The following is a 16,545-nucleotide window of genomic DNA, read 5'->3' on the forward strand; positions in this document are numbered from 1 at the left end:
CTAAAGATTTTAGATTTTAAGCTCTAAAGAGTGGCTACTTGGTGTCACAAGTGGCTTTGTGGACACATTTTACTAAACTTTCATAAAGCCATTAAGCCTTGTCTAACACATACAGTCTCAGAGAATAGAAAAAGAAAAAGCAACCCAATCCATTTTATGAAGCTAGTTTACTCTGACATCAAATCAGACAAGGACTGTACTAGGAGAAAGTTATAGACCAATCTCACCCTTGAGCATAGCTGCAAAATGCTGAATATGATATTTACGAATATAGAATTCTTCAGTATATTAAATACATGATCAAGTAGGGCTTATCCTTGGAATGCAATGATGATTTAAATGAAAAGTCTCTTAATAACTGGTTAAATTCACATATTAAGAGAGATAAACCATATAATCATCTCAGTAGGTATAAAGAAAGTATTTGATAAAATTAGATACACATTTTTACCTTAAAACAAACAAAAGCCTTAGCAAACTAGGAACATAAGGAAGATTCCTTAACTTAATAAGTAGTATCCATCAAAAATCTACAGCAGACATTATACATGGTGGGGAAATTTTAGAAGCAACCCTGTTTAAGTCAAGAACAAGACAGGGATCCCAAATAGCACCCTTACTATTCAGCATTGTACTAGAGTTTCCCACCAGTGCAATAAGGCAAGAAAAAGAAATGGGAGGTAGAAGGAAACAATCATTTTGTGCAGGCAGTGTAGTTGTCCACATTAAAAAACCCAAGCAAGTTAGGACTAATAACAGAACTTAGCAAAGTTTTTCAATTGGAGATAAATATACAGGAATCAGTTGGGTTCCTATGCATCATTAATAACCATTTAGAAACTATAAGAGAAAAAAATTACACTTAGAGTAGCAACCAAAACTATTCAGTACCTAGAAGTAACAATAATGAAAGATATGCAAGAGCTTTATGGGGATGACTATAAAACATTATTGAAGAACAGAGAAGATGTTCTGACTAAATGGAGAGATATATCATGTTAATGGATGGGAAGCTTACTATCATAAAGATACCAGCTTACCTCAGATTAATACAAGGTGTTCATGGCATTTGGTCAAATGACCCAAAAATTCAGTTGAAAGAGTAAAGGCAAGAATAATCAAAACAGGGCTTCCCTGGTGGCGCAGTGGTTGAGAGTCCACCTGCCGATGCAGGGGACACGGGTTCGTGCCCCGGTCCGGGAAGATCCCACATGCCGCAGAGCGGCTGGGCCCGTGAGCCATGGCCGCTGAGCCTGCGCGTCCGGAGCCTGTGCTCCGCAACGGGAGAGGCCACAACAGTGAGAGGCCCGCGTACCGCAAAAAAAAAAAATAATAATCATCAAAACAATTTCTAAGAAGAATAAAATGGGGGGGACTTCCCTATGGCCAATCAAGACTTATTATGAGTTACAGTAATTAAGAGAGTGTGGTGTTGGTACCGAAATAGACAAATTGATCAACAGAATAGAGTAAAAAACTCAGACCCATGCAATAAGGGAACTTGTTAAGAAAAAGGTGGCCTAACAGATCAGTAGCAGAAGGATGAACTATTCAGTACATTGAATAAATTATCAGAAGAAAAATGTACCTCCTACAACAACCCCAAATAATTTCCAGATAGATTAAAGACCTAAATGTGAAAAGCAAAACCTTAAAACTTTTGGAAAATATATAAGACTCATTTATCAACTCGTGGCAGGAAAGGATTCTTTTAACACAAAATATAAAAACCACTAACCATAAAGGGAAAGACTGAAAAATTAGTTAAATTTAACTAGAGTAAAAAATTTTAATTTCTATACAGTTAAAGACACGATAAATAAAGTTAAAAGGTAATGCTACAGACTGGGAGGAGATTTTTGCAAGTCATGTGATCAGCAAAGAATTAGAATCCATAATACATAAAAACTCCTACAAATTAACAAGAAAAAGATATACAATCCAATTAGGGGGGAAATGACTACATGAATAAGCAATTCACAGATGAGAAAGACGTGACTGCTCAGTATACACAAAAATATATTGAATCTCAGTAACAATCAGGAAAAGGCATATTGTTGTTTTTTTTTTTTTTTTTTTTTTTTTTTTTGTGGAAAGAGGAGGTGGAATGAGCAGCCCTTGCTAATAGCCACAGGCCCTAGGAAAGTTAGCGCTTTTAGGGATCAAGATGTGGTTTTTTTGGTTTTTTTTTTGCGGTACGTGGGCCTTTTGCTGTCGTGGCCTCTCCCGTTACGGAGCACAGGCTCCGGACGCACAGGCTCAGCAGCCAAGGCTCACAGGCCCAGCTGCTCCGCGGTATGTGGGAACTTCCCGGACCGGGGCACGAACCCGCGCCCCCTGCACCGGCAGGCGGACTCGCAACCACTGCGCCACCAGGGAAGCCCCAGGAAAAGGCATATTGAAACAAGATACCATTTTGTACTTAGCAAGTTGGCAAAAATTTTAAAGGTGGACTATCTGAAGTGTTGATGAGGAAGTAGATCCACAGGAACTTACACACTGCTGCTGGGAGTGAAAATTAGTGCAATCTTGCTGGAAGCAATTGGCAGCTGTGCTACAGGACTCGGAAGTTGTGTTCTAGGTATAGAACCTGGGAGGCTATTGTGTGCGTGCACAAGGAGACACGACTGTGGACTTATTTTCTTGCAGAAAGTGGAAATAATGTAAATGTCCATCAATAGGAAACATGGATAAAGAATATATTCATATAAGCAATGAAATGACTAATTAGATAAATCTTGCAAGAAAGATGTTGAATGAAGAGATGCAGAAGGATCTGTGCAATGTGACACCTTTATCTGAAGTTTACAAACACTCTGAACAATATAATGCTGATGCATGCATACTCATGAGGCAAACGTATAAAAACATGGATGAGACAAAAAGATGCCTTGACTTCTGAAGTGCAATTAGATCTGAGGAGATAGAAGGGAAAGAAAGGGAGTTGAAAACAAAAGAAAGGGAGTTGAAAACAAAGAGGGCTTCACCCCCGCCTCTGTCTTTGAGGGCAGAATATTAAGATTTGTTCCAACTGGGTGGTGGCCATACAAGAAGAGTTTGTTATATTATCTTCTGTTTTGTCTGTATATTTGAAATGCTTCATGGTTTTTTAAAACATTAATTCTTCGGAGGAAAAAACCAGCTCAATCTCCATCTTAAAATGGGCAATAATTCAAAAACACATTTAAATTAATTGATGTTTATCACCTCAGTAATGGCAGTTTAGTGTGGCGGCTTGAAGCACGGGACTCTGGGGCAGTCTGCCTGGGTCTGAATCGAGCTCTGCCACTTCCTAAATGGTAGTTTTAAACAAGCTGCTTAATCTCCCTTTGCGTGGTTTCCTTGGATGTAAATTGATGATGATGATGATGGTGGTGGTGGTGGTAGTGATATTAGTACATGCACGTTAAGTTGCTGCAAGGATACAACGAGTTACTGTGCATAATGCACTATATACATAGACTTTTTATTTTATTATGCCTGAGTATGACCTACTATTCAGAGAGACACTAGTTGTTTTTAGATGCAAGAGAGTGGGGGAGGGGATGAATAAGCTTTGTTTAAAGAAATCATGTAAGTAGATGTTGTTTTTAGTGATGATTGCTCTTCTACTGCAGTGAGACAAAAATATCTCTCAGATCTCCAAAATTAACCTGTTGAGTTGGAGATGATTCACCCTGCGCACCACCCCCCCCCTCCAGTGACTTCTCAAGTATCTGCTTCAGTTAGCTCTGGTAAGTAAAATTATCACTCATTCACTTTTCAGAGCTAGCTGTAAAATCAATATGAAAAACAAAACCACCACGCAACTCTGTTCAAATATATAGAATGCTCTCTAAAGATGAGAGCTACATCTACCTTCAAGTTTTGATGAATAGGTAGTATTGTTCTATCACATCATAAGACTGGCTTTTTTTGTATTTAAGAAAAAAATTATGAAATGTAAATCTTGTTGCTAGACAGGAATTTTAATTGAGGCATAATTAATGTCTCAAATAAGTGAGAAATCACAGTCATTAGGGAGCCAGGGAAAATCTTCTAAAAGCAGATGCAGGAAGGCAAAGATTGCAGGCTTTGTCTAGATTTGATTTGGCTCAACTGCAGCTCTCTTACTGGCCTCGTAGCTTTGAATGAATTACTTAAATCTGCTGTTCCTCAGTTTCCTTATCTATAAAATGGGACTTATTACAGTCTTTCTTTTGCAGACCTCTTGTGAGGATCAAATACATAGTATATACTACCTCAGGTACATAATCTGTGCTCAGTAGTTAACATTATCTCTGACATGATTATTAATTGAACTATGAATCCCTCAGTGCGAATGGATGGGTGGATTGGGGGCACCTACAACAAAATGAGATAATGAGCTGGAAGGTCTTACAGCTGACCCTGCCAACATTTCTTCACTTCACCTGAAACGATGTTATTTCAAGGCCCAAGAATTTTTGAAATGAAAAAAAAGAGTCTTCATCTTGAATGTCATCAAATGCTGGTTTTAAAGTGTAATTACTCAGTGTAAGGTGTCACAATGATCTGAATCTGCTTTCCTATAAGAAACACCCTGTTTTGTCTACTATTGCTTTTGTATGTCCTTTCTCAGCACCCTAAAACATCCAGTATTAGCTAGGAAATTTCATCATATCTGGTCCCCCAAAACACTCAAATCCTCACTCATGACTGCTGGATGAATGAATTTCTAGGACTGAGCAGCCACCCAGGGCAAAGCAAAACTCTGTGCCTGTTCCCAGGCCTGACCCAAAGGCAAGATTTCAGGGGCACCCAAGCCCGAGCTAGAGGCAGGATGACTGGCCACATGAAGGGGAATGCAAAGTGGTGAAGACTGGCTAATGCAATGCCCCTCCCCTGCATTTGGCTGTCTCTAGCAATTCAGTCCTTCCTCCTTCCACTCTCCATCCCAATCCTACTGTACCCAAGCCTGCCTCTCACTTCCTACCCTCATTTTAAAATGGTCCATTTTCTTGGTGGGGAAGGAGGGGCGATTTGGTGGTGGGCCACGAAGGGGAGAGAGAAGCCCTAGGAGGGCTACTGTGTGGTTCTGACTAACTTGATCCCCAGCAAGCTTTGAACAGAGAGTACATTTTAACCACTGAAGTAGGAATTTGCATTTTAAAGGAGTAACCTGTTTATCCCTCGGGATCTTTTTATTTTTTAACATCTTTATTGGAGTATAATTGCTTTACAACGGTATGTTTGTTTCTGCTGTATAACAAAGTGAATCAGCTGTACATACACATATATCCCCATATCTCCTCCCTCTTGCTTCTCCCTCCCACCCTCCCTATCCCATCCCTCTAGGTGGTCACAAATCACCAAGCTGATCTCCCTGTGCTATGCAGCTGCTTCCCTCTAGCTAGCTATTTTACATTTGGTAGTGTATATATGTCCATGCCACTCTCTCACTTCATCCCAGTTTACCCTTCCCCCTCCCCGTGTCCTCAAGTCCATCCTCTATGTCTGCATCTTTAATTGGCTAATTATTTAGGGAAACTAGGTCTTTTCACCATCAATTGCTTGATGGATAGGGACATGGTTTGAATGGGGAAATGGGGAGCTCAGGGTAGAACATGTTGAGTTGGAGGTGCCTACTGTACAGGCTCATGTGACCATCTCTACCTAGATGCCCCCCCGGAGCCCCTCGAACTCAGCGTGCTCAGGACTGAAGTCATCTTCCCCACACACGCTCCCAGATGCCTGTTTCAGTTGGTGCTGCCTAATGTTCCCCACCCGACATCTCCCAAGCTAGAAGAAGCACTCAGCATCACCCCTGACGCATCCCTCTCCCCCAGAGTCACACAGTCTGTTCCTTACTGCCTCTCCCCGTCACCCACAGGACAAGCTAAGATCAAAATCACAATATGTCTGTCTTGCTAATTGCTGCGGCTTCCTACTGCCTTGGGGAATATCTCGAGGCAAGTAAAAGTGTGTAAAATCCATATTTCAAATCATCTTATTAGAATTTTTGAAATTTTTATAGCCCATTTCTTGTTTGATCTGACTAGATCAGTACTTTTACCTTACAATTTGGCTGCGGAAAAGCTCTTACGATGAGGAGGATAATCGTCAGCTCTGCCATGTTCTTGCCATTTACTTGTGCTGGCATGATTAGTGTATCGTCTTCAGGCCTCAGTTTTGTTTCTTGCAGGAATCTTTTGAAATCATTGGTCCATTTCATAAGGGTTAGTTTAGTTAGAACTAAATAATATAATCAGTGAGTCTGTTTAACCAAGCACACGCAAACATATGCCAAAAAAAATCAAAACTGCTGAAAGGCAACAAACAAATGAGAGAGACACACTAAAATACTCCCCCACCCCTGGGAAACAGGGGGATCTTCCCCTCTTTCCTTAGAATGCCACACACCAGTGGGTCCCAAGGTTAGCCTGAATGTTAAATATTAGTAAAGCTTAACCCATCTCATTAGAAAACAAGGAAACAGAAATAAAGGTTCTAATGTTTTCATTTTGCACACGCCCTCAGAGTGCCTGGTGGAAGCTGCTGCCCTTCAGGTCACGGTGACCCACTCAGGACCCACAAGCTGCTTGCTTCTTATTGCAGGCAGTGGAAATCTGGGGACCTCAGGTCTTCTCAGCATCAGGGGTGAGCCCAGGGGACATGTCCTCAAGGTTCTCTTGGAGGGTGGGGAAGAGACCAAACCTAAGAAAGCCTCAAGGGTGTGCTGGATTAACCCCCAGTCAGAAAAGTCTATTTCCTATCCCTCCTAGGTCATCTAAGTTTTACTGTGATGCCTTTTAAATTATCCCAAAATACCTTTCTTAAGCCTAGAAAATGCCATCTCATTCAAGTATGACAGGGATTAGACCTAAAAGGCATTTTTCATGAGCTGCCAAGCATTGATCATTTTCTGTGGGGGGAGGGAAGGATCAAGATTTTGCTTGTCTCTAACTCAAAGATCCTGCCATCCCTTGACCATTTAACTTCATTGTACCTCCTCCAGTGCCGTCTTTTTTCTTTAGTACTCCGGCAGTATACAAACCACAGTCTTACATATACAAGGGAAGGAAAATGTTCTCCAGTTTGACTCCACTGGAGATGCAACACCTCAGTTAGTCTTTCTGGAAATTGTAACAGTGTTAGGTTTGCATTTCAAAAAACTACTTAAGGGGGCTTCCCTGGTGGCGCAGTGGTTGAGAGTCCGCCTGCCGATGCAGGGGACAAGGGTTCGTGCCCCGGTCCAGGAGGATCCCATGTGCCGCGGAGCGGCTGGGCCTGTGAGCCATGGCCGCTGAGCTTGCGCGTCCGGAGCCTGTGCTCCGCAACGAGCACAACAGTGAGAGGCCCTCGTACCGGGGAAAAAAAAAAAAAAGTAGAGAAGGGTGGTAAGTGTGGCAACAGGAGTGAGTATACAGCTTACCCTGCTGAGATGATAGGATCTTCAATATTAGGTATGTATCATCTTCCTCCCTCTGGAATTTTTCCTTTGTTACTTCCCTGTTCTTCATTTTTTAGGTCAATGATAATATGTATCACTAGTGGCTCAGGAATAGGGTGACCAACTTGTCCCAAGTTGCCTGGACTTTTCCAATTTTAGCCCTGAAAGTCCACCATGCAGGAAACCCCTCAATCCTGGCAAATCAGGGCAGTTGGTAACTCTACTCAAAAAACACAGTTTTCTGGGACTTCCCTGATGGTCCAGTGGTTAAGACTCCGTGCTTCCACTGCAGGGGGCACAGGTTCAATCCCTGGTCGGGGAACTAAGATCCCGCACGCCTTGCAGTGCGCCAAAAAACAAAAAAACAACGAATAAACCAGAGTTTCCTGACCAGATAAAACTGAGAAATGCTTTACCACACTCTACTCACCTGAACTAGTTTCCTAGAGCTACTGTCACAAATTACCACAAACTCAGTGATTTAAAACAAAAAAAATTTATCATCTCACAGCTTTGGAGGTCAGAAATCCTAAATGAGTTATACAGGTCTGAAAATCATTGTGTCAGCAGGGCTGCATTTTTTCTGGAGGCTCTAGGGGGTAATCTGTTCCCTTGCCTTTTTCAGCTTCTGGAGGCTGCCTACGTTCCTTGGCTGGTGGCTCCCTCCTCCATCTTTGAAGCCAGCCATTTTACATCCCTTCGATCCTCTCCTCCCATCACCACATCTCCTTTTCTGACTCTCTCTCCCTCTTTCACTGATAAAGACCCCTGTGATTGCATCAGTCTCACTGGCTAATCCAGGGTGATTTCTCCATCCCCAAATCCTTAACTTAGTCATGTCTGCAAAGTTTCTTTTACCAGATGAGATAACACACGCACAGGTTCCAGGACTAGGATGTGGACATCTTTGGGGGCCATGATTCTGCCTGTCATACCCACGCCTCTCTGACAGTTGATAAAACACCCTAATCAATTAAAGAAATATTTTTAAAGTCTTACAAGATTCTGTTTAATGTTGCTTAACCCAGTGTTTTCCAAACTTATTTGATCAAGAAACTTTATTCAGAGAGTACTATGAGAAGTGAAATGAGTCGGTAAGGGAAAGGCAAATACTGTATGATATCACTCATGTGGAATCTAAAACATACAACAACAAACTAGTGAATATAACAAAAAAGAAGCAGACTCACAGATACAGAAAACAGACTAATGGTTACCAATGGGGAGAGGGAAGAGGGGAGGGGCAAGATAGGGGTAGAGAATTCAGAGGTACAAACTATTATGCAAAGAATAAGCTACAAGGATATATTGTACAACATGGGGAATACAGCCAATATTTTATCATTATAAATGGAGTATAACCTTTAAAAAAAAACCTCTTTACTCCCCTCCCCCACCCCCATCCCCCAAAGAACACCACTTAACATCTCATGGAATGCTGCTGCTCTTACAGAAGAGCAGGACTCAAACTGGTGTGTGCACCACGGAGAGACCAGAGATTTTCCATGCGATGAGCAGATGAGGAGTTTTGGGGGAACTGATTTATAAATCCAATTCCTCTTTCTCACTTCAATACTCTTTTCTTATATAAATTTATTTAATTTATTTATTTGGCTGCGTTGGGTCTTCGTTGCTGCGTGTGGGCTTTCTCTTTTGCGGTGAGCAGGGGCTACTCTTCGTTGCGGTGCGAGGGCTTCTCATTGCGGTGGCTTCTCTTGTTGTGGGGCACACGCTCTAGGCGCGCAGGCTTCAGTAGTTGTGGCACACGGGCTTAGTTGCTCTGTGGCATGTGGGATCTTCCCAGACCAGGACTTGAAGCTGTGTCCCCTGTGTTGGCAGGCGGATTCTTAACTGCTGTGCCACCAAGGAAGCCGCAATACTCTTTTCTAAATTCATCTGTCAGAGCAACAATCTGAGGTCACAGGGTGGTGAACCTTCCTTCTTTCCACTGTTTCAGTCATGGGGTTACCACCCATAAGGAATCTTATTTCCCACCCATAAGGAATCTTATTTTCCTGGGTTGGAAAACCTGGTCAAACAAAGGGATGATGTGAAGCTTTGGTGTTGGTGATGCCTCTCTTAATCAAAGAGAGGCATCAAATAACCGCCCCTACCCATCTCATTTGGAGGTGCATTTCCAATAAAACTTTATTTTTTATGTTTAGTATTTATCAAAAGTTTAATACTTGTACCCAAAATAATTAAAATGATAACTCACTCCAGAAGGAATTTTTTTAAGGACTGGAGATTTTGATCACTGGAATCGTCTTTTAATTTAAATTTCAATATGTATGGGTCTTTGGTTATAGAGAATTATGATGGATTGATCAAATAAAACATTTTCAATCATAAAAACAGATATCAAGTTAAAGTTTGTGAATGTCATAGAGATACAATTTCAAGGAGAAAAAAGAATAATGTAGCAACTCTAATTTTTTTTAAACATCTTTATTGGAGTATAACTGCTTTACAATGGTGTGTTAGTTTCTGCTTTATAACAAAGTGAATCAGCTATACGTATGCATATATCCCCATATTCCCTCCCTCTTGCGTCTCCCTCCCACCCCCGCTATCCCACCCCTCTAGATGGACACAAAGTGCCGAGCTGATCTCCCTGTGCTATGTGGCTGCTTCCCACTAGCTATCTATTTACATTTGGTAGTATATATATGTCCATACCACTCTCTCACTTCGTCCCAGCTTACCCTTACCCATTCCCATGTCCTCAAGTCCATTCTCTATGTCTGCGTCTTTATTCCTGTCCTGCCCCTAGGTTCTTCAGAACTTTTTTTTTTTAGATGCCATATATATGTGTTAGCATATTCGTTTTTCTCTTTCTGACTTAACTTCACTCTGTATGAGTCTCTAGGTCCATCCACCTCACTACAAATAACTCAATTTTGTTTCCTTTTATGGCTGAGTAATATTCCATTGTATATATGTGCCACATCTTCTTTATCCATTCATCCAATGATGGACACTTAGGTTGCTTCCATGTCCTGGCTATTGTAAATAGAGCTGCAGTGAACATTGTGGTACATGACTCTTCTTGAGTTATGGTTTTCTCAGGGTATATGCCCAGTAGTGGGATTGCTGGGTCGTATCGTAGTTCTATTTTTAGTTTTTTCAGGAACATCCATACTGTTCTCCATAGTGGCTGTATCAGTTTACATTCCCACCAACAGTGCAAGAGGGTTCCTTTTCTTCACACCCTCTCCCGCATTTATTGTATGTAGATTTTTCGATGAGGGCCATTCTGACCGGTGTGAGGTGATATCTCATTGTAGTTTTGATTTGCATTTCTCTAATGATTAGTGATGTTGAGCATCCTTTCATGTGTTTGTTGGCAATCTGTGTATCTTCTTTGGAGAAATGTCTATTTAGGTCTTCTGCCCATTTTTGGATTGGGTTGTTTGTTTTTTTGACATTGAGCTGCATGAGCTGCTTGTATATTTTGGAGATTAATCCTTTATCAGTTGCTTCATTTGCAAATATTTTCTCCCATTCTGAGGGTTGTCTTTTTGTCTTGTTTATGGCAGCAGCTCTAATTTTTAAAGGAGAGCTTGCTCCTGTCATTTTTAAATGGACAATAATGGATGTTGTATCACTGTGGTTTGTGGTATGTACATTGGACACTTTTAAAAGAATAATTTAACACATTGATTTTAAAGTATCAATATTTACAATATCTAGACGTTTAATCTACTTAGAAATTCTAACTATTTAACCATAAGGTGAAAAATACTTGCTGTCAAGTTTAAAAATATGCAAGGAGGTACTAGCTTTTCAATATTCTTATGGGGCTGTAAGAGCAAAAGGTGTGATGACCACTGCTCTGGAGATAACTTTTGGGAATGCTGGTGGTGAAAAGAGCAGGGTTTGGAATCCGGCTAGCAGGGAAGCCTTGGTTAAAAACACCAGCTTCACCCAGCTCTTGGGGTTAAAGCCATGAAGTGCCTGGCACAGAGCCAGTGCTTCTTCATTCAACAACAGCTGCCGTGGGCCACCAATGCCCTGGGCTTGGGACGTCCAGTGGGGCTTGGACACAAATCCCTGCTCCCACAGAGCTTACATTCCAGTGGACACACAGTTGATCTGTTGCTTCTGTGTAAATGCGTGTGTACTGCATTTCCAGAGAGCCTCTTCAAATACCTTCTTCTCGAGCAGTTTTTAGGAGTTGTGTCTACAAAGAAATGACTCATTTTTTGATATTGCAGAACAGATCCATCTAGATTCCATTGTTCCCATCAAAATAATCACCTAAGGAGGCATATACTTATTTTGGTGACGGGGCCAAAGCTCAAAGTCTTTAAGTTTCTCATGTGGAACTGATTTCAAAGCATACAGCACAATCTTTTAAACATCCTTAATGCTGGTAAATATTTGTTTGGGGAGGAGGAATTTGATGTTTTTGGAACAAAGGTTATTTACACAAAGGTCTGGGTGACCATGGTAGATGATCAGACCGGGTAGAAATATTATTTGTCTCAAACTCTGGAAGGGCATAAATCTCACCGTAAGGAAAAGTCAAGAATTACTGTTTATTCCCTTCACACTGAAGCTGAAGGGAAAATCCTGGCTGTATCAGGGTCACTTGCTCCAAAGTTGCTTAAAGAGTCTATGGTCTCAGACTTTTAGGAGAGAGCTTCCTGGGGCTGTGGGAGACCCGTGGTGCCTGCTGCTTTAGTTCTGCTGATCCCACTTTAGTGACCCCACTCAAGGCCATGACTCTGCAGCTTATAGCTGGAAGAGGTCCGTTAGCAGAAGTAGCTGTCCTGGAAAGACCCAGGGCCAGGGAGCAAGGCTGGGCTGGGAGGGAGGGAGTCAGTCCATGAGGGGATATGCGGGTGGAGGAAGTGCTGGGGCGTATGTCTGAATTGTGTTTAAGTGTTTACTGAGTCCGTGTCTGCAAGACCTAAGCACCAGGGATTAATAGCATTCCACTGAGGTGATGGGTCTGAGGTGGGCAGAGGGGGTGGGATATGAGTTGGGGAGGGGCCAGACAGGATTGCAAAAGCTAGTATGTGTGGTCACCTGTCTATCCATGCTGCCTGTCACTTCCATGTTGCCACAGAGCACTGGATAAAAACTCTAGGGATCCTAGAGCCGTCAGTTCTCAAAGGAAAATTTATTCTTCTGCAGTATTACTCTGGCATTTAACTTAACAAACACCATTCCATCCCTGTGCCCAGAACTGAGCTAGGTGCTATAGGAGATGTTGTCTCTGTCCTCCAGCAACTTGAATGTCCTTGGGAAGATAAGAACGATGCACACACGTACTGCTGACTGTCAAATATCAGTTCCAGCTAACTGGTGACTTCATGGAGTATTCGATCCAATCTAAGACACCATCGATTATAAGATGCCTTTTATGCTCTTAAGAAAGAAGAAAATGCGGGGCTTCCCTGGTGGCGCAGTGGTTGAGAGTCCGCCTGCCGATGAAGGGGACACGGGTTCGTGCCCCGGAAGAAATGACTCATTTTTTGATATTGCAGAACAGATCCATCTAGATTCCATTGTTCCCATCAAAATAATCACCTAAGGAGGCATATACTTATTTTGGTGACGGGGCCAAAGCTCAAAGTCTTTAAGTTTCTCATGTGGAACTGATTTCAAAGCATACAGCACAATCTTTTAAACATCCTTAATGCTGGTAAATATTTGTTTGGGGAGGAGGAATTTGATGTTTTTGGAACAAAGGTTATTTACACAAAGGTCTGGGTGACCATGGTAGATGATCAGACCGGGTAGAAATATTATTTGTCTCAAACTCTGGAAGGGCATAAATCTCACCGTAAGGAAAAGTCAAGAATTACTGTTTATTCCCTTCACACTGAAGCTGAAGGGAAAATCCTGGCTGTATCAGGGTCACTTGCTCCAAAGTTGCTTAAAGAGTCTATGGTCTCAGACTTTTAGGAGAGAGCTTCCTGGGGCTGTGGGAGACCCGTGGTGCCTGCTGCTTTAGTTCTGCTGATCCCACTTTAGTGACCCCACTCAAGGCCATGACTCTGCAGCTTATAGCTGGAAGAGGTCCGTTAGCAGAAGTAGCTGTCCTGGAAAGACCCAGGGCCAGGGAGCAAGGCTGGGCTGGGAGGGAGGGAGTCAGTCCATGAGGGGATATGCGGGTGGAGGAAGTGCTGGGGCGTATGTCTGAATTGTGTTTAAGTGTTTACTGAGTCCGTGTCTGCAAGACCTAAGCACCAGGGATTAATAGCATTCCACTGAGGTGATGGGTCTGAGGTGGGCAGAGGGGGTGGGATATGAGTTGGGGAGGGGCCAGACAGGATTGCAAAAGCTAGTATGTGTGGTCACCTGTCTATCCATGCTGCCTGTCACTTCCATGTTGCCACAGAGCACTGGATAAAAACTCTAGGGATCCTAGAGCCGTCAGTTCTCAAAGGAAAATTTATTCTTCTGCAGTATTACTCTGGCATTTAACTTAACAAACACCATTCCATCCCTGTGCCCAGAACTGAGCTAGGTGCTATAGGAGATGTTGTCTCTGTCCTCCAGCAACTTGAATGTCCTTGGGAAGATAAGAACGATGCACACACGTACTGCTGACTGTCAAATATCAGTTCCAGCTAACTGGTGACTTCATGGAGTATTCGATCCAATCTAAGACACCATCGATTATAAGATGCCTTTTATGCTCTTAAGAAAGAAGAAAATGCGGGGCTTCCCTGGTGGCGCAGTGGTTGAGAGTCCGCCTGCCGATGAAGGGGACACGGGTTCGTGCCCCGGTCCGGGAAGATCCCACATGCCGCGGAGCGGCTGGGCCCGTGAGCCATGGCTGCTGAGCCTGCGTGTCCAGAGCCTGTGCTCCGTAACGGGAGAGGCCACAACAGTGAGAGGCCCGTGTACCGCAAAAACAAAAAAAAAAAAAAAGAAAGAAGAAAATGCTGCCAATTAAACTGCAAATGATTGCTTTCTTATTGCTTAGAATTTTTATTTTATACTTATTGAAAGATCCCTTTTAGACTTACTTGTACATAGTGTTATTTCTTTTAACATATATTGTTCTCATTCGTTCATAAAGTGGAAAGTAATGGGGAAATAAAGTGGCTTTGGTTTTTCTAAGCTTCCTCACATTCAGGGTACTTCTGTACTCAGCTGAAGCATCTTTGCTTGGAACTGTTGATGTCTGTGTTTCCCACAGAATGTGGTTCTGTGTGCCATCGAGAACATTGGTGAGCAACATTTCTCACAAGAGTACTCATGACTTATTCCAAATTTGTCTCCTATTGTGTAAACTGATGCACACACAGGTAATGCAACCACAGCACAACTACCACCTGGCAACAGTGACTATAAGACACATCCCAATTTCCAAGATATCAAACATGAAAAAAAATACATCTTAGACTCAATGAAATATGAATTCTGAGACTCAGTCAAAAAATACTACCATGGGGCTTCCCCGGTGGCACAGTGGTTGAGAGTCTGCCTGCCGATGCATGGGACACGGGTTCGTGTCCCAGTTTGGGAAGATCCCACATGCCGTGGAGCGGCTGGGCCCGTGAGCCATGGCCGCTGAGCCTGCGCGTCCGGAGCCTGTGCTCCGCAACGGGAGAGGCTACAACAGTGAGAGGTCCGCGTACCGCAAAAAAAAAAAAAAAAAAAAAGAAAAAGTACTACCATGATCAACCACCCAGGTCTGTCCTAAGAATGGGGTTGGCATTGGTGCTACGTTCTTATCATTAAGCAACAATTTCCTCCCGTAAATTTGCAAAACTGAATAGTTTCCTGTGCAATAATCATTGGAGGGAGTTCTTCGTGAGCAAATAGAGTCAAGGAGGCTTTTTGCATGAAGTAAGTCAAAAGCATGAGATTTGGCCCAGACATGAGGAAACCACGTCTAGAGAGGAAAGAGCACAATTTAAAAGGTTCAAGAGGGTAAACAAGCATGTCATGTGGCAAGCACAGTGGAGTAACTGGGCTGGGGTGGGGTTTTATAAAAGAGTCGTGGGGTATGAAGGCATGAATTTTTGCTGTAAGAACGTAAGTTCAAGTTAGTATGTTTCACTTGTAGAAACATAATAAACAGTTCCAGTATTTCTATAACTTTTATTTCTTTTCTTACCATAGGTCCTGATGTTTTTAGTTCAAAGAACCTTGCCCTTCAAGCCCAGAAGAAGATTCTGAGCAAAATAGCCAGTAAAACTGTGGCCAACATGCTGATTGATGACACCAGCAGCGAGATCTTTGATGAGCTCTACAAAGTCACCAAAGAGCACACACACAACAAGAAGGAAGCCCACAAGATCATGAAAGACTTAATCAAGGTGGCGATCAAAATTGGGATCCTCTACCGGAACAACCAGTTCAGCCAGGAGGAGGTTGTTATCGTGGAGAAGCTCAGGAAGAAACTGAACCAGACGGCCATGACAATCGTCAGCTTCTATGAGGTAGAATACACCTTCGATAGAAATGTGCTCTCCAAGCTCCTACATGAGTGCAAGGACCTGGTGCATGAACTGGTACAGAGACACCTGACACCCAGGACCCACGGACGCATCAACCATGTCTTCAACCACTTTGCCGATATGGAGTTCCTCTCCACCCTTTATAGCCTGGATGGAGACTGTAGGCCCAACCTCAAGAGGATTTGTGAAGGAATCAATAAATTGCTAGATGAGAAAGTCCTCTGAATGCCTTCCCTCCTCCTGGACTTGGCTGCGTTCATGTTACAGCACCCAGCGTGTTCCAGGTGAGAATCAGGAAAACAAGAAGAAACCCTTGTCAAAGATGCCCATGTTCTGTCCTGTTCATCCCTCTGATGTTGATGCTAGATTGAGCTCAGGTGTGTTTATCATCTAAGCTCTCTGCTGAGGTCTGTACTTAAAATCTCCTTTGTTTGCAAGCCCAAAGGACATCTCATCTATTCTAAGCAGAAAAGCTGCCCTACTCATCTAGGTGGGCCCAGTTCATCTTGTGGAATGGAAGGAGCCCTGGACCAGGGGTCAGAGGACATGGGTTTGGTTCCCAGCTCCATCAGTTACAATTTTGTCCTCTGGATCCTGGAACCATCATGCCCACCTGCCTACCTCCCAGGGCTGCTGTGAGGATCAAATGAGATTATGTTCATGCTTTTAAAAACTCTAATAAAAGGTCTTACTAGTTTCTCTTTGGCA

General features: G+C 42.7%; 1 protein-coding gene across 1 annotated transcript in view; it reads left to right on the plus strand.

Moving 5' to 3' along the window:
* TNFAIP8L3 (TNF alpha induced protein 8 like 3) overlaps window positions 1-16,091 on the plus strand; it is a 40,449-nt gene extending 24,358 nt beyond the window's left edge. The window contains exon 2 of the mRNA XM_007455522.1: window positions 15,500-16,091. Coding sequence (XP_007455584.1) covers window positions 15,500-16,062 — 563 coding nt within the window. The 3' untranslated portion in view covers window positions 16,063-16,091. The remainder of the gene's footprint in view (window positions 1-15,499) is intronic.
* Window positions 16,092-16,545: the final 454 nt, after the last annotated feature.

Source organism: Lipotes vexillifer, unplaced genomic scaffold (genome assembly GCF_000442215.2).
Source record: "Lipotes vexillifer unplaced genomic scaffold, Lipotes_vexillifer_v1.1 scaffold24, whole genome shotgun sequence".
Taxonomy (NCBI): Eukaryota; Metazoa; Chordata; class Mammalia; order Artiodactyla; family Lipotidae; genus Lipotes; species Lipotes vexillifer.